At 45.2% G+C, this 21,770-nt stretch overlaps 1 protein-coding gene and 1 long non-coding RNA gene across 5 annotated transcripts in view; one reads left to right on the forward strand and one right to left on the reverse strand.

Moving 5' to 3' along the window:
- The window catches only part of LOC309447126, a 127,921-nt gene that overhangs the window by 40,683 nt on the left and 65,468 nt on the right, over nt 1-21,770 (forward strand). The window lies entirely within an intron of this gene.
- Nucleotides 2,958-20,342, reverse strand: TNFSF15 (TNF superfamily member 15). Of its 2 annotated transcripts, XM_082067794.1 has the most exons (4): nt 19,937-20,342; nt 13,121-13,172; nt 12,459-12,506; nt 2,958-8,339 (listed from the first exon to the last, which is right to left on the reverse strand). In XM_082067794.1, the coding sequence occupies exons 1-4, from the start codon at nt 20,135-20,137 to the stop codon at nt 7,918-7,920; spliced, it is 723 nt and encodes a 240-aa protein (XP_081923920.1). In that variant the 5' UTR covers nt 20,138-20,342; the 3' UTR covers nt 2,958-7,917. The 2 variants fall into 2 exon arrangements, with proteins under 2 accessions (XP_081923920.1, XP_081923921.1); XM_082067795.1 differs by lacking the exon at nt 12,459-12,506.

A 21,770-nucleotide genomic window follows, 5' to 3' on the forward strand; every position in this document is an offset into this window, starting at 1 on the left:
TCAGAGGTCTAGATGAGTGTTTTGTGAAGCATGAGTTGAAGTTTTTAGTCTTCTGTGCTTCTAAGCTGTGTGAACATAAACCTAAATGAATGAGCTTTGATTTGTTTCCATCATATAAGACAGGCCTAAATGTACAATGAAGGTAGAATAATGTAATTTGAATTCTTTACTGCAAAGGGAAAGGTGTTCTGTGTGGGAAGAGAGGAGCCTTTGGAACCTTCGGAGTTGGGGTTGCAGATCCTTCTGTAGGGATAGTAAAGGGGTTGGAGAGCAGAGAGGTGCCACAGCCCCAACTTGGGAAGTTATCAGCGAGCTTCTTAGCCTACCAGAAGATGGGCATAAAGCCATTGATTATGAAATCAAAACAATTTTAGCATTGTGTCCTGCCAATGTACATGCTTAAAGGGAGGGTGGAGAAATGATGTAGCTCACAACTGCTGGACTTGGGGTGGCCCAGGCACGTGCCTGGTGTCCCGTTTCCCTTGCTCTGGGTGTGCGGTGACCTGATGTGGTTACAGAAAATACAGGTGAGCAGAGGGCAGGTGAAGCAGCCCCTGCTGCCTGTCTGCGGGGCATCGGTGGCACTGCTGTCACAGCTGACTCACCGCAGCCGAGCTCATGGTGTGCGTGCCTTCCTCTGGGATTTTCCAGAAATTATAGAGCGGATGCTGGTATAGCATGGTAGTTAATGTTATCATGTAGGATATCCACCCTGTGATGCAGTAAGACTTTTCTGGGAAGAAGTGACATTAAAATTCCCCGTGGCAGCCTTCTTCTTTACCCAGCGTAGTTGCCCTAAAAATAGAGGGACTTTGCTCACCTGTGTCTCAGAAACTTTCCACAAGAATAAATGAAGTAAAACCTATTTAAAGAACTCTGTCATTACTACAATTACAGCCTAAAAGCACAACCTGATGGTGCCCTGCTGAGGCAAGAAAAGACTCCCATAGTAAACTATGCTTGCAAAAGAAATGGTTTGTGGTTATGCTCTTGGCTTTGAATGGGTGCATCAATACCTTCCTGGAAATGAGATTGTAATTTAGATGGTGGGGTAAGGAATAGCAGATTTGTGCAACAGAACATGCCTAATGAATAAGCATTGAAGTCTAGTTTATGACTGTAGAGGGTCGGTAATGATGTGATATACAGGAGATCAGACCTGTACTTTTAGCCTATGTCAGAATTAGCTTTAGCTGATGGGTAAAGAAAAGGTCCTTTTCAGTCCTCTTTACCTCACCTGTTCTATTAAAGAAGGTAAACTGATGAGATGCCACCATGCATAAGGTTGTGATAGCAGAACCCTCGGGACCATCTAGTTTCAGTGGACCAAGAGATTTGTACACAGATACTGGAGTTTTCCACATGCTGTAATGTCTTTCCTACCTTCTCACCAGATAATTTGATAGCAAAGAGGAACAATCTCACTGCTATAGCAAAAAGTTGTTTCATATCTCCTTGTTTTTGTTCTAGAGATTCCCCTGATTTACATGCAGATGTCCCACTTCCTTTTCTTCAAAAAGTGAAGTCATCTTGCTGAAGGGCTGGGGCACGGGCAGCGCTTGCTGCTCACTATCTCTTTGAAAGCGTGTTGGTTTTCACCCTTTGCTTTCAGGCACTGATGAGAGAAGGGAAGTGTCAAACATCTATTTTCTGTGATTTCACAGCTAACCATGTCCTGGCAGCTGTTTGCTTGATGACGTCTTAATAGATCTCTTCCACTTTGCACGCTGAAATGTGCCTCTATATCTTGTCTGCAAAGATCAACTCAAAACTCAGGGAGATGTTTGTGTACCTTTGTGGTAATCAACTGTCTGGACCATCAGGAGGGAATTATTAACCTCTTCCCCTCCTGGCATGTAGGACAGTGCTCTCATATTTAACTAGAGTGTTGATTGTCATCAAATAAGGCAGGGAGAGAAGGGGGAAACCTGGAATCTTTGTGCTGGTTGCTGAAGAACAGCCATGCAGACTCTATTCTGGTTGCTGAGCTGCCAGTTCTGGGGTCAACTAATGGAGCTGCCCACCCAAACAGACCCTTGTTCAGCTCAAAAATGGAGTTCAGGCTGTGATTCCCTGCACTGAGAAGTTTCTAAGCTCTATGGAGTTAATAGAGAAAGAGAGATGGCACCTGAGATTTGACCCGTCTCTGTCAGACTTCAGAAGGAGCCAGACTGATACCTGACATGCAGACTGCAGGTGGAGCCACCTCTGTAGTTCTAGCTGATGCCCATGAACAAAATTCACTACTGTAGAAAACAGAATTATTTTTTCCCTTTGGTGCTTCTACAGAAATAGCAATTTGTGGGGTTGGTCAAATAGATCCTATTGCAAGACTTAGGAATTTAGTTAATCCACAAAAAGTCTTATTTTCTGAATCGAAAATGCTCCAATGCTCTGAAATTCTAAAGAAAACTCAAAACACGATAGGTTTTACTAAATAAACTTAGTGTTGCTGAGCAGGAGGCAACTGAGTGAGAGGTTTTCATTCTAATGCAAGGAACGTCATCTCTGGGATGCCTTGATTGTTATATTTTTGGGGGTGGAAAGTCTTGTCAGTGGGAGTTAGGTATCCTTAAAAATGAGGGTGAGATTCAGCTACATCGAGAGAAAAAACATTAAATCCGTGTGGAATTGAAAATTACAGTCCTAGTACTCAACCGTATGCTACTGGAGCAAAATTCTCTAATTAAAGCCCTTATGAATAGGGTTTAAGTTCACTGTTCTTGAAGTGTTAGGATTTATAACTTTCTGTGTGTGTAGTGTGTATGTGATTAATAGCTTATATAGAAAAAACCTCTTACACATCTGAAAGAACATATATAACATGCAACACAGAGCACACTTCAGCCACTTTGGCCCAGGTAAATGTCTCCCCTTCCCAGTTGTAAATATGACCACTTGCTGGGTATTTATTAAAGACAGACTCAGGAATAAATATGAATCAAATGCTTTTATTTTTTGCTTTAAGATACAAAGTATGTTTTAAAAAGCTGTTTATAAACTTCATTCCCAGAAAGTATCAAAACTAGTTTCTAAAAGAAATAGCTGTTAAGTATAATAGATCTAAACTTTATACCACGATTTTTACAATTTCTCTTACATAAAATTAAGGCATTTATATGTACAGTACCAATAAATATGCAACAAACTTTTTTCAGTGCCTTTTTTGACGTTTTAATATAAAACTCTACAGTCAATGAAAGAACATAGCTTGATTTGTGCAAGAATGAGAGCATCTGGAAATCTAGTCCAGTTCATAATTCAGTAAAAAACCCAAACACCCCTGACTTAATAAACAAGGTGCTTAATAAACCAGGTTATAACTTCTCAGGCAATGTCTTTCATGCTGCTCCGAAGGATTTCACAATAATACTCATAAGGTAAAATGAATTTTGCCTGTCTATGAGCTGACATTTTTATAGCATAGGACCTTCCTGTGAGTGCAGGTCACTTCATCTCAGCTTGTGCCCCATCCTGCGAGATGGTTAGGAGAAAAAGTCTCCATGCCCTGCCAGAGTGAACTCAAAGCTCTTCCCAGAAGATGGAGGTGTTAACTGTGACACTGAACTTGTCCCCAGCTTGGACAAGGGGTGTTCATGCAAGAACAAAGCTGGCAAGGGGCAGATGCGGCTGCCGTTGGCCAACAGAGGAGAACTGGGAACATTAACCTCTCATGGCAGTATCCTACTCTGCAGAGTGAATTTCATGGAGCAACAACTTCATTCTGTGGAAGTGAGGTTCTGCCTTCCCTCAAGATATGTTTTCATGTATATCTTTATCAACGCTAAGCCTATGGGGATTCTGCCCAGGCAGTAGCTGGGCAGCTTTATCCAGCAGTCTGTGAAAGTGAGTGCAGAGCTGTTTCCACTCTCACTGAGTGCTGGTATCATCACCTTACTTGTATTTAGGTAGAAAAATACTATATACATCCCTCTGCAGCCCTGGAGAGAAGCATCTCTGTTATCCCCACCTTCCCTGGCATGTGTAGCCCGTCAGAAATGTGCATCTCTTCCTCCATCCCACTAGAGAGGGAGACTGGGAGTTTATAAAGAATAGACACCTGGATGATTAACAGTAGGTCAAATGAAACACAATGCTCAGGTGGAGGGACTATATATATGCCAGTGTATTTAGACCACAAAGAAGATGTTAACTGAAGCTGTTATTTGCAAAGCACAGAGTAAAATGGCAATAAAACAAGTGAATTCTGCTTAGCTTAAGTTAAAACAGAAAATAATAATAATATTAAAAATATTATTTGCTTTTGCTGTTATTTTAAACATGAGGTAGCTATTGGATTAAAAAAACAATCGGTATTATAGAAAAAAGTGATCTGATTACTGCCTAATTAACCCCTGTCTGGTCTGCGGAAGCTGCCACCCACAGCCTAATGAAGCATCTTGGGTATTTGCAAGTGGGTGGAAATCAGGGTAAACAGGGTTTTCAAGTGAAAACCTTCCTTGATCCAGAACACAGAGCCCTTAACCAGAAACCTCTTTTGAAACAATTTAAATATGACACTCTGACTTGGAGCCAGGAAAACAACAAATTGTGGAAATACAAAATAATAGGCCCAATGGGAGAATGTTTCTCAGTTCTGCTAGTGGAAAGAATTTGCATTCTTGGCAGTGGAGGAATTCAAGATCACACCGCCCAAGATAAGAAATACATATCCAGTGGATGCTGCTGTTGTGCTGAAGGTATAAAGACAGCAAAGCTCATGCTAGAAGGGGGCTCAGGGTGCACAGAGCTCTGCTGCCTTCGAACAGGGCTTTGACCCTCATCTGGCCAAAATTTCCTAGCTGGGTTGTGCCTGGCAGATGGGAGCTGAGCAGCTGGGAACACTGAGTTCCCAGGTGAGTTTACATATGGTTACAATCTGGCTTTTTGACTGGTTATTGATACTGTGGGTCCTGTCTCCCTGGGGTGCTCAGCCGGGAGCATCGGTCCATCTGCAATGCAGTTTCTGATGTGCACTGCTTTTCTGGAGAACTTTCTTCTTCAAAATAGATTAAGAAGTAACAAAAAAGAGGCAATCAGCTGTTCCCCATGCCGCAAAGGGGAAAAGGGACTAAAAAAAGCCAATCTGCTCAGCCTTTATGTTTTCCTTCTTGAAATGCAAGTCTCTGTCAGCCCCTGGGGGAAAGTCTGAATCTGAGTTCACTCTGGTGAGGCACCTCTAACCGTGCGTGAAATAACAATCATTCACACACTAACACACAGCAAAATAGGTTTCTTATACATCAGCATTATCTGGTTGTATTAGCTGATTGCTCTTAGGTGTGCTCTTTGGCCAGTGTTTTTGGAAGGGGACCAGGATCAGCAGTTGTCATATCACTTAACTTGAATTTTTATTATTATAGAACTTGGAAACAAGAAGCTAAGTCAGTTCTGCTGGTAAAGACACACATCAGTACCAAAGCACAAAACAATATATAATCACTTATATTAAAATACATTACAATAGCAAAATGCCATACTAGTATCTAATACCCAGATCTGGGCAAATAATCTTGACATTTTTCTGATTCTTCTAAAGAATGAATTTTCTCCTCACTTCTCATCTGAAATGATGGGCCACTCAGGAGATTAATACAACAAAGCACAGTGTGGTCAGTTATACAATACACTGAACTGTTATATCCAAAATCATCTCAGCAGCATCCTTTTCATCACTTTGGCTATTTTTTGTTAAGGAACATAACTTTCAGCTTTACACCTCTAGACCCTAATCCTGCCAACATTTACGTGCTGAAGATGGTCCATGTGAGCGCTCCTTTCTTTGGAGGGTTGTTCCCATAATGATATAATTGAGGGTAAATACAGGTAAAATATTTTATCCACTTTTAATTTAAGCCGTGTAGATTTTACTCATCCCATACACCAAATAGGAAAACTGAGCTTGCTTTTAAAGTGAATTATACCCTTTTAGCCACATATTCAGGACTAAGTACAGCACAAGTTTATGTTGGTAAGATTGGGGCTGTGAGACTTACAGCTTGATCTAAATTTACTTCTGTATGTACACAGAGAAAAAGTTAATGCTTATTTACCAATACTTAGTTTTTAGGGGGAAAGGAAGCGGTAGGTAAGTGAACCTATTTATGAATTTGGGTTATATTTAGTGTTAGTTTTCTGGGTGTCAAAGAGATTAGGGAAGAAGGTAATTCCTAAGAATGAAAATATTTTTATAAGACTTCATATAAAAAAATCTGTTACTTTTTTACCAATGGTTTTATTCTGAAAAGTGTGGGTGTTTTGTTTTGTTGTTGTTGTTGTTTGTTTGTATGTTTTTCTTTCTCCTGAGTTCTGTAAGGGTCAAAACCTGAAATAATGTATTTTGAACTCAATTAGCATGAGCTGCCTATTTCACCCTTTTTCTCCAGCTTGGATTTTTTCTTATAACTGTTTTGGTTTCACATCCAACCAAACCAAAACATATTTTCAGTTTGACCGCAGGCTGAAAGGTCACTTGTTTGTGTGACCAGATTTCATCATCCTCTAATTCAATTGAAAATGCTGATGCACATGCATTTTCACATCTCCAGACGTTATTTACATTAACTCTCATTCCTAATTCAATAAACACAAATTTCTGAGAACACTTCTGTCCCTATTAAGCTTCAGAAAAATCTAAGACTCCACAGCTTGGCTGGCCTGTTTGAGATACTTCCCTTTAAGCTTGACTTCTGTCTCACTTAAGTGGCTTTACTCTGACTTCATGCCATTGACTTCTGTGGAGGAATATCTGATATACAACAGGGTCAGAATCAGCCCCTGCATACTTAGTATATTTACTGTTACAGAAACACTATTAGCACTGAGAGGGCAAAAAAAGGGAGAAAGAGAGAATTTCCACTAGAGTAGAAGTGTGGGTGAATATGCCTGCACCACTTTAAAACAAGTAATGCCAGATATATTACTTTATGTCATATAAAATGCGCTAGTGTGCTAGATGTGCTAAAAGCTGGTGTGTGTGATGGGGTGCAAAAGCTGGCTCTAACTGGACTAAAGTAAACATTTTTGTGCCGTGGATAGCGGATCAAGAGAGTCATGTCTGTAATGGAGCTGCAACAGGCAAAATTTTCCTTGTGATATTTATTGTTAGTGTGTGGTGGGCACAAATTATTTGCCTTGTGCTAGAAAAGGCTCATTATTGCCAATGAGCTTCCTGGAACTTCTAGGGAATATACACAAATATATATGTATGTATATAATCCATAGAAAGCTTTTTTTCGTGTGTGCCAGATACTGCATTCACCACCGCTCTCCCCCAGACTCGTATTTACCATCATTCAGCACACCAGGCAATAGGTGGTGTTGATTTAAATACATTTTTTATGGAAATTTGCTATACAAGCCTACCAGGAAGTTGGAAGGGTTTAATTAAACTGTTAATGATTAATCTGAGCTTTATGTTAGTGCAAAGTACTGAGCTAATCTATTAATAAGGAAAAGACAAAAAATAATTACCTTTTAGAACCAAGAGTCTGAAGAAGGATCATGCAGAACTATACTGGAAGTGCTGAAGAAAGTTCAAAACACTTAGGGTAGAGGAAATTGTACATTAGAGGTGGAATTAACCTAGCTGCAATATTCAAACCCAATACTCCTAGCACAGGTATAAACTATTCCTTTGTAGCTTACAGAGTTTTGAAGAACTCTCAGTTTTTACTTTCAAAAATACATTTTTTTTTCTTAAAATGTGACTTTTCTTTTTAACGGGGCAAGGGCTGGTGGTTTCAATTCAGCCCGCAGCTCAGCTTTCCTTACCCTTAGCAGAGAGCTGCGGGGGACGGACAGGACAGAAGAGGGGACACAGCACAGGGATCGCACCCCAACACGCACCCTAAAAACCAAGGGCCAACGAGGTCCCACCAGGGCCCTGAAGGGACCCCCCCAGCTGCTGCCAGGGACCTACAGTAAAAAGGCACCAAAGAAAGTTTTGTGCTCCTTAGTGTAATCCACCAGCTTGATGTCACTGACGTTGACCATGAGCTTGTCTCCTACTTCTAAGGAGACCACAGCACCCAAATAAATGGGCTGGAACCAGCTGTTTGCCTTTTCACTGAGGGTCTTGGTGCCCGTCAGCAGCTGGGTGGGTTCGGGGTAACTATCAGTGACTTTGGTGATGATCTCAGTGACAGAATTGGTTTTACTTTCAATGGGCCCTCGGAAAGTGACCTGAGCGTAGACGTAGTAGTCCCCAGACACGGGTATCACCAGTGCGTTGCTGGAATAACTCAGGTTGTTCTTGGTAAAGGCCAAGCCTCGCTTGTCTTCCCACTGCAGGATGGGCATTTGGTCTCCCTGGGTGTTGGTGACTTCTTGTTTCTTCACTGCGGGAGGAAGAGAGAGGGAGAAGAGGGGGGTTAGTTTGCCACAGGCGGGGATGTGCTGCTGAATGTAACGCGAGGTCTCTGCTCCAAAGGCCAAGCGATTTAAATAGAGTAATCGAATCGCTAGGACAGAACTGTTCCTATTTTACAGCTTGAAAAATGAGGTGAGTTGCCTACAGGCCAACTGTCCAGATCTGAGCAACCAGGAGTGAAAGGCAAAGATGGTTTTGGAAGAGCTCTGCCAGCGCAGGCTGGGACTGGATGTCCTGGTTGTGGGTCAGATCCCAAAGGGCGAGACTGTTCTTCCTAAAGGCCGAGTCTCATGGCATGGTGCAGCAATACAGGTGGCTTTACCCTGCAGGTCCAGGGTGATTTCTTACCTATTCACAGATTTAAAATCTTGTCCCTAAGTGAAACCAGTGCTGGGGCAGTGCCACACATGGGCACCGTGCCTGTACCTAATAGTTTGGGACAGTAATAAGAAATACTAAAGCATCATTTTCTTCAGCAACGATGGATTGCAATAACGTTTCTTAGACAGCTACTACTGTGCTTGCGAAAGTTCCACAGTGATAAGCGTGATCTATCACCTCACCGAGCATTGAGACACTTGAACTTCTCCTCGTGCCAAGTTGCTTCTGAAGGATGTCAGGGTTTATTAGCCCTCGTGTCAAGCTTTTCTTCCTCGATGTTCAGAATGAAATCTTTTGCTGTAGGATTGCCTTTGCTTTACCAGCGTCATCTGATTTTACCAAAAACTCAGAAGATTGGCTAATTACAAGCAGAGCTCTAATCAGACCCCAGTATTAGTCTGATCCAAGCCGAGGATGCTCCCCAGGCTGCAGGGTTCTCAGGGGAAGAACTGGGGAACTGCTGCACTATTCCCTTCAGTCCTTTGCAGCTTTAATTTCTCCCACACAACAGGTAGGAGAATAAGCCCCAGTGCTTATTTTCTGCAGGGAAGCAAAGGGTTTTTTTCTGTTCTTTCCTAACCGCCATATAAAATTGTTGTGGTATAACAGCAGCTGAGGCAGTGAAAAGGAAGAGGATAAGAAGCATTTAGATTATGCCGGGTACTAAAATGGACCTGGGAAGTTCATGTTAAATGCTGAGAAAGACTGAGGCAATTGATTTCCAGGAAATGAGACCTTTTTCATGAGATCGAGTTAATGTTTAAAGTTGATTTAGATTGAATATCTGGGGAAGAGATGTATGTGCATGGGCAGGGAGGGAAACTGAACACCGGTAAAGGAAAGCTTTGAAATTCTCTTGGCAATAACCATTAGGTTTATCCTGGGTGAAATGAGATTCAGAAAAACTAATGTGCTCAGCTCCCAGTGGCATCTGCTTTCCCCTCTTTTCTAGCAATAAATAATCCATAAGGAGACAAGAAAGTGTTAGGAGTGTGATTTCTTGCATATTCTCTGAGTAGCACAACAAAATAATGGGTTTTTTTTCAGCCTGCCTGTCAGTGCTGCTGAAGTATCAAATCTTCCTGATCTTTCCCCAGGAGGCAAAGTACACGAGGAGAGTATTTTAGTGTGGGAGAACAATAGACGGGGATTGTGATAGCAAGCCAAGCTGAATTATAGAAGTGTTATAAGCAGTATGAGGCTTAGAGCCAATGGAGCTTTGCCTGGTACAGAGAGAGAGAGGAATAAAAGAAAATGAAAGTACTCGTGGTCTGCCTTCATCCTCGTCTACCTCTCGGGTGTCTAAGAACTGGTCTGAGTCCCGGCAAAAGCTGATGTAGCATTTGGGTCACTCTAAGGTTTACAAGAGCTTGGAGTAAAACCTCTCATGGGTCAGTTGGTAGCACATGAAACCTTGTTTGAGATGGGAAGGAACAGAAAAGATCAGAACATTTCCAGAAAATGTCCTGGGCTGTTTTCCATCTTGGGAGCTTTGGGGAAAACTGAAGAGAAGCTGCATGTGAAACATTCGTTTTTGTGTACAATGACACATTTAAAATGTCAATGACACTCAGTTCTTCAATGTTTTTTCTAACTAATAGGCATCTCAAATGAAGTACATGATTTCATAACTTCTAGAGTTAGGCAAAACTTAAACAACTATAACCTCCCTTTTAGGATTAAGCTCACTGTCTTGTTGCTCACTGTTTTCAAGTTAATTTTTCCCGTGCTTTCAATACTGATAAAGAGGATAAATGCATGTTCAAGTGCCTTTGAATACAGTACGGCTCATTTTCTAGCAGCACTTGTACTTTGTACTTGTCCTTAATTTATTTCACAAATATCTTGCCCTGTGCTTCCTGAAAATGCACCTATTACGCTAACTCTTGAAGTAAATAAAATTTGCTTTTAATAAGACATTCATTGCTACAGTTCCTTCAGCTTTCCCACCCACTCTAAATTTTTGGCATCCCTTACATGTGAAAACTTTTCTCATTTCCTGCAATCCCTTTTGGTTTAGTCCCTTACTGGAGAATCCCTATCAGAGAGGGGATAATGGCACAGCACAGTCAGCACCAAATGTACATTAGTGCACAGGAGAGAATGGGGATGGATAAAAGTCCTAGTTGGGTGTTCACATGGATGGTGCTATTCTTCACTAGCTATGGCCATCCCGGGTGAGGATGACACTTTGGATAAGTTCAAAATGCTTAGTGTGTGTGTTAAAAAGGCCGAGAGCAGGTGGAAAATTCACCATAAAGGAACAGTGAACAAAACATCGAGTCATTCTGCTACTGTTATGTCCCATGAAAGTACTGTGGCTAATTATTCCTCTCACCCCTGTGTTCTCACCTTCAGAATATATGTGCCTAAAACTAGAAAAAGGCAGAGAGATTAGAGATCTGGAAGAGATTTCTTACAAGTGAGAGTTTGTAGTTTACCACCTTCACTTTGAAAAAGGTGCCTGAGATGGGGGAATGAAACAAAGATCTGAAAAATAATCATTCCTTTTTCACTTTCTATGCACGAGCCATGGTTTATGAGAAGATCAGGCTGGCACCCAATAAATTATTATGCAGGAAGTTTAAAGTAACAGGAAATATTTTCTGACTGTGACGTCCCATTAAGATTGGGAACTCATTGCCACAGGGTACAGCACCAAAAATATGCTTGGGCTAAAAAAAGGTCAAAGATAAATTAATGGAAAGGAAGTTCCCTGTTGGCAGCATAGTACAGCAGCCTGGGTGTAGCATTTTTGTGTACAGAAGGCGTGATAAAATCCCATTAGCTGTTTCCTTTTCATGCTCTTTGCTATGGCCAACAGTGACCTGAAATGTCAGGTCGAGGAGGACGGGCAGCGTCCCATGGAAGCGGCTCAGGAATGATGGTGAAGGAGGTTTTGCAAGTGGGGGGCCTGACGACATTTGGAGAAAACTGTTGGGTGCTTCCCTGCAGCATCTGGACTTTTGTGCAACCCAGGGAAGTCCCCGGCATCAGCGCTGAGCTGTGGTAGCTCCTCTGAGTCAGCTGCACCGGGAGCCTCTGTGTCTTTCTGCCATGGGGGAACTCGGGGGAAACGGGGAGACTTGCACTAGCAGACATGGTCCTTTTGCTCTTGCAAACTTGCAAAGATGTGATTTTGAACAAGGACAGGTCAGTTTTGGAGCTCTAGCAACCTGCATACAAAAAAGGGATTGGGACCAAGGGTGGGCGTTAGGCTTGTGGATCAGGGAAAGTAAACCAAGCTGGGAAAGAAATCAGCCCTGAAATACTGGTTTAACTCTGCAGGTGAATGTGTGTGAAGCATCAGGTCTTATTTGGCTCCAAGACTCGTAGTTTTTCCCAATTTATTTATCCATGAAGTCTCCCTTGGGCTCTTTCCACTGCCTTTTCTAGGGGATTCAGCAGGTCACTAAGACACCAGGCACCTATTTAAGTTCAGTTACAAGAGCTGCCCATTCAATGAAATAAATGGCTTGGAAAAGTATCTAGAAGAAAAGTTTCTGTAAACTACCTCCTTCCTGGGCCCTTTTCTACAAACACAGGCTGTAGTAAATCTGTTGTGGTCAACAAGGCAAAGCTGATTATTTTCCCCATGTTTTGTGCAGCACCTGGTCTTATCAGACCCATATAAACCGAGATCATTGTATTGCTACTTCTGCTGTAATTCCCGTGGGGAAACACTTCATTTTTGAACAAGCATTACCTGTTAGGTGTGCTCTTGGCTTTTCCGCACTGGCAAGTGTATCTGTAACTGAGCGGAAAAAAAGAAAGAAAGTGTGTAAGGACATTTGTTGCTATTGAAGTCAATGAGATGTGAGTGGTGGTTGAGGAAACGTGTGCAGCTCCTTTCCATTTCTGCATATGTTTAGGTCAGGAGTTATTTGCTGTGATTGCTTATCGACACCGTAGAGGTGATAAAACCCCTTAACAAATGCCTGAGCTTGTCAGGCCTGCTGCGGTGTTGACAGGGCCCATCGTGTCTGTGTCTTAAATTGCTGGAGGGCGAGCAAAGGGGAGGTGTGGTGTGTACAAATGAGAGTGTGGTGTGCATGGGCTCCCAGATCCATGTTTTTGCAGGTTCAGGGTGTTATACTGATCTCAGAGAGCTGCCGGGGAGGTCTGTGCCTGCACTAGAAGGAGCGAGCTTGCACAGCCCTGGGGTTAGAAATGTTCACACTTTCGCTATGGCCCCGGTTATCTCCCTGCATCTCGTTGCACAGGTTTGCCTCCGTCTGCCCCGGCTTGTTTGGCTGGGGAAGGGTTTGGGTGGTGAGAGCGGAGGAAGTTGGGGAGGTGTCTGACAGCGGTTGCAAAACCTTGGTAAACAAAGGTGTTCAGGATGGGGGAAAGGACTGGCAAACTTACCTGTAGTTACTGCCCGTTGCTTCAGAAAGCGAGAGCCCCTCTCTTCTGTGACCTGCAAGAGAGATTTGCAAGAGGTTAACTTGGGGCTCCAGGGCGTACGGCACCTCCACCGAGGGTCTGGTTTGTGTTATTGCAGAAAATGGAGTATGCTACAGTAATATTATCAAGCTTAACTAGAGCTTTTGTGTAAAAGGACAAGCCCTGACAGGGCTTTGCTTTATTGCAAGAGTTTTCTGCTGTTCGTTTGAAACTGCCTGCATCTTGTCAAAGATGCCAAGGACAGCACCTGGGATCCTTTGGTGGTGGTTGTGTTAAACTCCAGTCTTGTTCAGAGGCTGACAAGCCCTTCACCTACCTGGGGGAGGACTGGTGGAATGGTCAGTGTGAACTGGCCAACACTAACCCTGCCTTGTGATGGTGCCTCTATCCAGCACTGCTAGAGAACCTCTGCTGCTTAGAGATGCTCTTGTCCCTCAGCCCATGCAGAGCAAACAGAGGCATATGAGTGATTCTTCCCTGTCTCAAGACTCAGCAGTTCTGAGCCTTTGCAGGCACTCGTTGCACCCACAATGCCAGTAGAAAAGACTGAGGAGTATCAAGTACAGAGCTGCTGCTTCACCTGCTATTCTTTCTGCATTTGTGTTATTTCAGGCTGTTTGTTGCTTAGGGCTGTCTGGAGTGTTGGGTTGCCTCACTGGAAGGTGGAAAGGAGCTGAGCAGGTCCGAGGTTCAGCTGGCAGAGGGTGAGCTCTGTGGCTCACTGACACCCCACCGAGGGAAGGCAGAGTGATTAGCGTTTGTGTGCCTCTTAAATTTTGTTCTAGAGCCAGACACCAGAACACTCACAACATCCCTGTGCCAACAGGCATTTGCATGGGAGCAGGGCATGGCCCTGGGCTGTGCCAGACAGTTAGAATCATAGAATCACGCAATGGTTTGGGTTGAAGGGACCTTCCCAGCTCCCCCAGTGCCCCCCCTGCCATGAACAGGGACATCTTCACCAGCTCAGGTTGCTCAGAGCCCCGTCCAGCCTGGCCTGGGATGTCTCCAGGGATGGTTCATCCACCACCTCTCTGGGCAAACTGGAAGGCTGCAATAACATCTCTGGTGCTGAGGTGAGCAGCTCAAAGGGAAGCTGCTGCCTGCCCACCACATGCCTACCGGGGCTAGTCCTTCTGAATCACGCTTGGGCACGGCTGGTGGTGGCTTCTCGCCAGCTGTTGGTCCTGTAACAGCAGCCTGCAAAGCAGCAGGGTCCCAACCGGGGGATGCTGCAGGATCCTGACTCTGGATCCGACCTCCCTGGGGTGTGAGGAGCATCCCCTGTGCTTTCCCCAGGGCACAGTCTGTTGCAGGTCCGTGCCAACAGTGGGGCTACAGAAATCAGACAGTCTGGGTTCTACAGCCAGCTCAGGGTTGACTGTTGGGGCTGTCAGGAACCCCTATCACACAACACTTGTCAGGAGCATGCTGGTGTGGTGTGTTTTATGGACAGCTACAATAAATACATTGGATAGAGTAAATGGCCACTGATCAGCTTGCAGCTAAGGATTTGATGCACATTGCTTAATAAACAGGCTGAAATAGCATTAGCACATAGATGCTGGAGCTATCTGCTGGGGGCTGTATCTCACACAACTTCAAATACTGCAGGACAAGTGGAAAATAGATAATTTACATAGGCCAGGGGAAGGAGAGTGTGGGAGAAGAGTTGGGCTGCCTGGGTTTGGGACTGCTAATGACTTTGCTAATTGCTAATGATAATACTAATGCTAGTAAGCCCAAAGATATTTTAATATTTCCCTAGCAGTGAACATCCATGCGTTCCTGTGGAAAACCATCATTTCTAAAATAGTGGCTCTGGTGTGTTGGAAAAAAATGGAGAAGGAAAACTACACAGAATTTTTTCTTTGTTCCTCCTTTCTCCACCCGTCCACACATAAGCAGCCCAGCCATAATAAGCAGCCCAGCCACAGGGTCTGCTGCTCTGCAGGGACGGTGGTGTGAATGCTGAGTGTGTGGCTCACAGAGAGCAGTGGTGTTGCATTCTCATTGAGGCATCTGGGCTTTTCATTATGACAAATGACTTTCTCCAAGGTCCTGTCTGCTTGCTGTGGTATTTAAACATGACTGTACTTTTGATGTGGCAGAGAGTCATAGCCGGTTGACTTTGTTCTTCCCGTGGTGCGAGGCAAAGGATCAGTGTGGAGGATTTCCCTCAAACACTCCCCCTTGCTTTTGGCCAGATGTATATGCATATATTTATCCCATTATTTATGTGACACTTCCTACATATTTATGAAGTGACATATTTTCTAACGATACCAAGCATTGCAATGAGCTACGAATCAGTCACAAACCTACATTTAATCATGTAACTTCAGTGGGACTGTTTACATATTTAAAGCCTAAACTGCTTTATTTAAACTCGGATGTTGCAAAACAAGCAGAAGCAATGAGAAAGTGGGAAGGATATCAAGAAGAATTCTGATTCTTTATAAAAAATAACAGAATGGTTTTGACTGAAAACTGAGGACAAACTTGTTAGACAACCTAAATCTACTTGTTTCCAACGAAGGCCCAATGGAATCTCCAGGAGCAGGAGCTGCATTCATAGATGCTGAAGGACAGTGTGATGCAGTAGATAGAGCAGGGTCATGCAAGGTGTGAAATCATTCTGTTGCTTGGCAAAGGTAGGGTTTCTTTTCCTAATTGAGCTACTTGATAAGGATACCAATCTAAAACTCCTATAGAAAATATTTTTTAGCACTAGACAATGCTACATAATGGTCAGGTATTAGTAATATTTGTCCTAAATAGGCAGAGGTGTTGTACATTCATGGTGTAGATGAGGTGGTGAGGGAGAGTGAAGCTGCATGACACAATAGAAGGTTTACACAATTAGTGTTTTCCCCTCTTTTTCCTTTCTTGCTTAGCTGTGATTCTGACAAGTGCACAGCACGGCTTCAATTTTCCCTTTGGCTACTGTGGAGAGATTAATCAGCGCTGAGTAATGTTGAAAATCCCACCTTACAGCTGACTTGCAGACAAATGACATCTTGGACAGACAGCTCTAAGTACTCTGAAGACTGTGGTATGAAAACACTTCTGTAATTTTTTTATGCCAAGAAAGTCCAAAAGCCCCAGTGCATTTATATCCATCTACTGCTGAAGCCAAACAGAAGGGCTGAACATCCCCTGTTCATGTATTTTGCCTCTTGCACCTCCAGGAAGAGCCGGGGGTATCCGATAAAGAACCACATGGGAAAAGCAGCTTGGCACTGCAGGCAGAGACATTAATAAGCAAAATATCCCCAGCGGCTCCATCCACTCCACTTTTAGCACAAAGTGCTATTTTACAGGCCTCTGCAAGTCATATACAGTTTATACACCCACAATTTTGGTACCTCCAGAGATGCTGCATGGCCTGGGCTGGCTCTTTTTGGTAGGTGCTTGTCCTGGGCCAGTAAAAACTGGTCTCAGTGGGAGTGTTTTGGCTGGATTATAATGCCCAGTGTAACTATGTAGCCAGGGCATGAGCTCACTGGCTTCACCCATGAGGACCATGTGCATCAAACAGAGATGGCCAGTCAGGGGCTGTATGCTGCTGGCTTTTGGAAGGGCAATCCCACACACCCAGGCATAGGTGCAATGCTCACTGCTCCTCCATGGGCATTTCTGCATCCCTGCAGGTCAGGAAGCCGTTTCAGGTTCTTTTTCCCATTAGGGCTTCTGGCTCTGCATGTCCTGGCAGTCCTAATCCGAGCTTTGTTGCTAGCTTCCTGGATTCACTTTTTGGCACGTAACCCAGGTGGAGCTGCTAGGGCTTTAAAGTCCCTCCTGTACTGGAGCAGCTCCCTTCTCCATCACCAGGCTGACATGGCACATGGGTTCATGTGCAACCCTTTGGACAGGGAACTTCCCTTTGTTCTTCTTGTGGTCCTGCAATGCCAAGGGTGCCATGAAAGGATGCCCAAGTACCAATGTCTCCAGGCCACAGGACCTGATGCTCTGCCGTATTGGGCTAGCTGAGCAGGTCGCTAAGGCAGCCAGCGATGCTCTGCTGGCTGCTGTGCTGTTCCCTGGGTAGATTTGCGCACTCAGACTGAAACTTAGTTTCCTTTTGGGGAAGGATGCACAAGTCCTGACCCTTCCTCTGGCAGGGCACCACTAGAGACTGTTACAGATTTCCTGCTAATATCACAAGCCATGTGTTATTGCTTAAAGAACCCTGTTTCCTCACCTCGGTCTGTCTTGAAGCGCAAAAGAGAATGATTTCTCTTTCCTGGAAGGTGTCCAGGAAAACATCATCAAACTTGAATTATTCATGCAAGATGCGCTATACCATGAGAACTGGTGGCTCACACATGTTGCTGTAATGCTTGCCCTGCTTTTTCCTGAAAGGGACACTTCCAGAGGAAAAGATGAGTTTGCATCCTTTCAGAGGCAGAATGTGATACGGTGTGCACCCACGCTGAAGCAGAGACCAATAAACTGCCTCACCCCGCAGGCAAAACGAAGAGGCACACCCCAGTTGCACAAACCTTCCCTGGCTCCCCTTCTCCTCCTCTTTGCTCCAGGAAGGACAGGCTCTGGAATTTACTCCATCTGCTTCTCATCTGCTCAACTGCTGAGTCCCTCCCTCCTCCCAGGACTGTCCCCAGTGCACGAGAACTTGAAAATCAGGCATGTGTGGGCTGAACTCTGGTCCTGGGGCAACGGGAGGACTCCTCCCATGGGCTCGCTGCTGCAAAGGTCAGCAAGCAAATACACGTCTGGTGCAAACTCAGGTCTGCCCACTGGCTCCCAGAGTGCCCAGGGTTTCCGCGCCCCAAAACCAGTGCCATGGAGATCTCTGACACACGCATCTGGTCCCAACTTAGTCTGCCTGATCTGGGCTAGCAACAGCACACATGAGGAAGGCGTCCTTTAGCAATCCAGTTCTAACACTTCAAATGCAGAAGGAAATGCAAAAAGACTTTTTCCCAAGAGCCTTTACACCCAGAAATGTTCCCATTGACTGAAGCAGCTTACAGCCGTGCCGAGCCACAGGACCGAGCACCCCGGAATTAACAGAAAAGCTCCACAGGTGGACAAACCCACCCATCTGTGCTCTGTTGCTGGACAACACTAGTGATACGGTCAGTCGCCCACGCAGCGAGCAAAGAATTCAGACGGTGCAGGATGCAGCTGAGTTGAGGCCGGGTGCTCCACCCCTGGCTTGGCACGGTGGCCGCGGGCAGCCGGCCAGCCCACGGCTTTGCTCTGCCTCACCAGGACTCAGCACCTCCTTGCATCACTGTGGGAATACTACGCGCCAATAACTCGGTGCGCACACACGGAAATACGCACTAGCATAGCCCAGGCTGGAGAAAAATCTAATGGCTCACGTTGCGCTTTTTCGTTAGTCAAATCAAACAGGCTAATGTTTTATTATTTCACTCCAAGATCATTTCAAGAACTGAACTGTTCTGCTCTAGACAACCTCACGGGACATGAAGAAAGAGCAATGCAGCTGAGACTGTCCAAAGTGCCTCTTCTCTCCATTTGCACCCGCTCTAGCTGGCCTGAACAGCTGTAAAAGCACCAGTGTAGCAATATGCACTTTCACATCCACAAGAAAATAGTCAGATTTAACAGCCCGAGGTACCGTGCAGGGCTTCTGTATCTCCTTTCAGCTGTGCATGAGAGTGCAACCAGATAATGCCACAGATGCTGCACCGGGAGCTGGCATCGCTTGGGTGTGAGTTGTTGCCTTTGCAGACTTGAGGTCAAACAGGGGCTGGCACGTCTGCGCAGCCACGAGCACGCACACAGCCATGGGTGCAGCTGTCACTGCCTAAACATCTATAGGCTGAATGTGTGCAAGGTCAGACATCTGCCTTCCAGGCCACTTACTAACTCTGCTTTCCTTTGCTGTTCCTGAGCACAGAACAAACAGGCTAATTAGTTGGGGAATTTCGGACCTGAGGCTAAAATTCAAACCGTAATTCCTCAGACCTATATGTATATGTGCATCCTTCTAGCATGGGGCAGTGCTGCTGAATTCACAGTTTACAATGGAAATAGGCGCTTGTTTGCAGTCCGGCACAAGAAGGAATAGGGTGACACAGAAGAGCATTAGAAGCAGCCACACCAGCAAGCTTATTGCTCAGAGCAAAGTGAGTTTAGCTGTCTAAGGAGAAGAGTTAAGAAGGTCCCTGGATCTAGATAAAGTTCTGATGGGGAATAAAAATTGAGATGCGAAATTTAGGGTGAGGCTAATTGTTCCAAATCTTATCTCTGCAGGAGTTTGCATTAATAATACACGAGCACTGGAGCTCTCTGCCCACAATGAGCACTGACCCACTGACATCAGCAGTGTGGTCAGCAGATGGTTGTGAAACAGACACTGGGAGGGGAAGTCTCAGAGTTAAGCCAAAAGAAGAAAGACAAATGAGCTATAGTATCAAAATCTGGCTGAAATCAGCGGAGAGACACTGATTTCCATTAACTAGCGATTTTTCTTAAGCATTTCCTGCAGCATGACAATAAAAGTTTTAGAAGCTGCACATAGTACTGTGACCTTAGAGAAATTACAACAAGAGGAACAGAAACTACAAGTTAAAAAGACCAAACAATAATAAGACTTATCCCAGGCAGATTTGCTCTGGGTGAGGAAGAAGGAATGTAACAGGCAGTTTCTTAAATTCCCTTAAATGTGAGAAACTCATAAAGAGAATAAAAGAACCAACCAAACCCAACCCTGGAGACGCAGGACGTGGCGCTGTCCTCCTCACAGGGTGGCAGGATGGAAATTGTCTGTCCAACTCTTACCTGGCCGGTGCAGGAGCTGGGGGCTCGGAGGTTTCCAACCAGCAGGTAGGCGATGGGCAGCGCCAGGACCAGCACGGAGAGCAGGCACAGCAGCACCGCGCACCGTATCCTCCGCAAATCCTTCCCGAGGTGCATCCTGGAGGCTTGGCTGCTCCCGAGAGCCGCCTCCTCCGCCGGGGTTATCTCGACCGCGCGGTCCATGCCGGCGTCTGGCGTGCGAGCTGCCGCTGGTCCTGGATGGGAACCGAGGACGGCAAAAATCTCTTCTGGCGTCTGCCCTGCATGGAGACCCTCATTAAATAAGAGCTGCCGGGAGTGTGGGAAGGCACCGACACACGCACACCCTCCCTCCCAAGGAATGCACCGCCTACAATAGAAACCTAGCTCAGGGAAAGAGCACGGTTGCTCCCCGGGCTCCCCGAGGTGCTGCCTGCCTCTGTCTGGCTTTCCCCCCCCCCCCTTCTCTGTGCAGAAGGAAGCTAGGAAAGTCCCAGTGGGTGGAACCAGGATAAACCCTGCTGCTGGGCTGGATAAGCTTAAAAGCTTTTCCGCATGGCAAACGGGACATGAAACCAATGGGAGTGAAAGTGAGAAGCAGGGGGAGAGCGAGCCGGCGATGTGATGCTGGCCATCCTGGAGCCCGGCAGTATCTGCACAGCTCCGGGACAAAAGGGAGGAGGCTTTTAGGGAAGGTGAGGGTGTCACAGTGAGCCCAAGAAGGGGTCCGATTCTCTGAAATGGTGCTTCATTCCTATGTTTTAGCAGAATTCACAGCGGGCTGCAGGTTGCTCAATGTACCTTTTGCACCAAACACTCCAAGGTCAGGCCTAAAACAGGGCATTTTGCTGTTGTGAGGTTTGTCTACCCCTAACTCATTTTAATTGTGCTTTTACAGGAGGCTGTTATCATTACCTGGAAAAGCGGTGACTTTATTGCAGTGGGGAAAAAATTATGTTATCTTACTTGATAGCTGCTGTCTCTGATTAAAAGGGCCCGCTGCCTATTGCCAACCTCAGGAGCTGCTCAGTGATTGATTTAGGAGAAATAAGCTCGGACGGCAGCCGATATCCATGTGGAAGGGGCTCCCTTCTCCGGAGAAGGCTCGTTGCATGTTTGCTCCCTGTCCCGCAGCAGCGCACCCTCCGCTGGCCTTGGCGGGGTGTAGGGAGGACTTGGCAGGAACCGTCAGTGGAGATGTTGCCATTTAGACTTATCCAGATTGCTGAAATTGGAGATTTTTTTTTTCCTGGGAAAACACGGTTCTCATCAAAACGGAAACTTTCTTTGCTTTATCCACACGCACGCTGATGTGCAGAAACTTCTGCTTTTTCCCCGGGTAGAGAAACAGGGTGGAAACTCATGTGTTTTTTAGTGAGAGCACAGCAAGGTTTGGTTTCCCCCATCTCCCCATGAAAAACATTTCAGATTTGTGTTATTACAAAATAATACAAAAGTATTTTCTCATGTCCCAGTCTCTCTGCACCCTCCTGCCCCCCAGTAAAAATTCAGACAGCTCTTATCACTAGAACTTTGATAACACTGCTAGAAATCTTCCTTTTACAATAGTCTGGTGCAGCTCTTGATACCCTAGAAAGCTAAAAGTCATGCCCTGAGCAGCCTGTGTAATTTAATTAGTGAGCATAACTGAGGCTCACAGGGATCCTCGCCAGGGGACTGGGCCAGGGAAAGGGAAAGTGTGAAAGGCAAAGCAAGAAATAGTGAAACCCGGTATGGTTTAGGGAGCTGGGACAAGAGAGCTGGTAAAGCACCAAAGGACGTGAGCTCGAACCCGAGCCAAGCCACAGAGTTCCTGTGTGACCTCAGGCTAGTGCCT

This window comes from Streptopelia decaocto (assembly GCF_964273445.1).
Source record: "Streptopelia decaocto genome assembly, chromosome: 17".
In the NCBI taxonomy this organism is placed as follows: Eukaryota; Metazoa; Chordata; class Aves; order Columbiformes; family Columbidae; genus Streptopelia; species Streptopelia decaocto.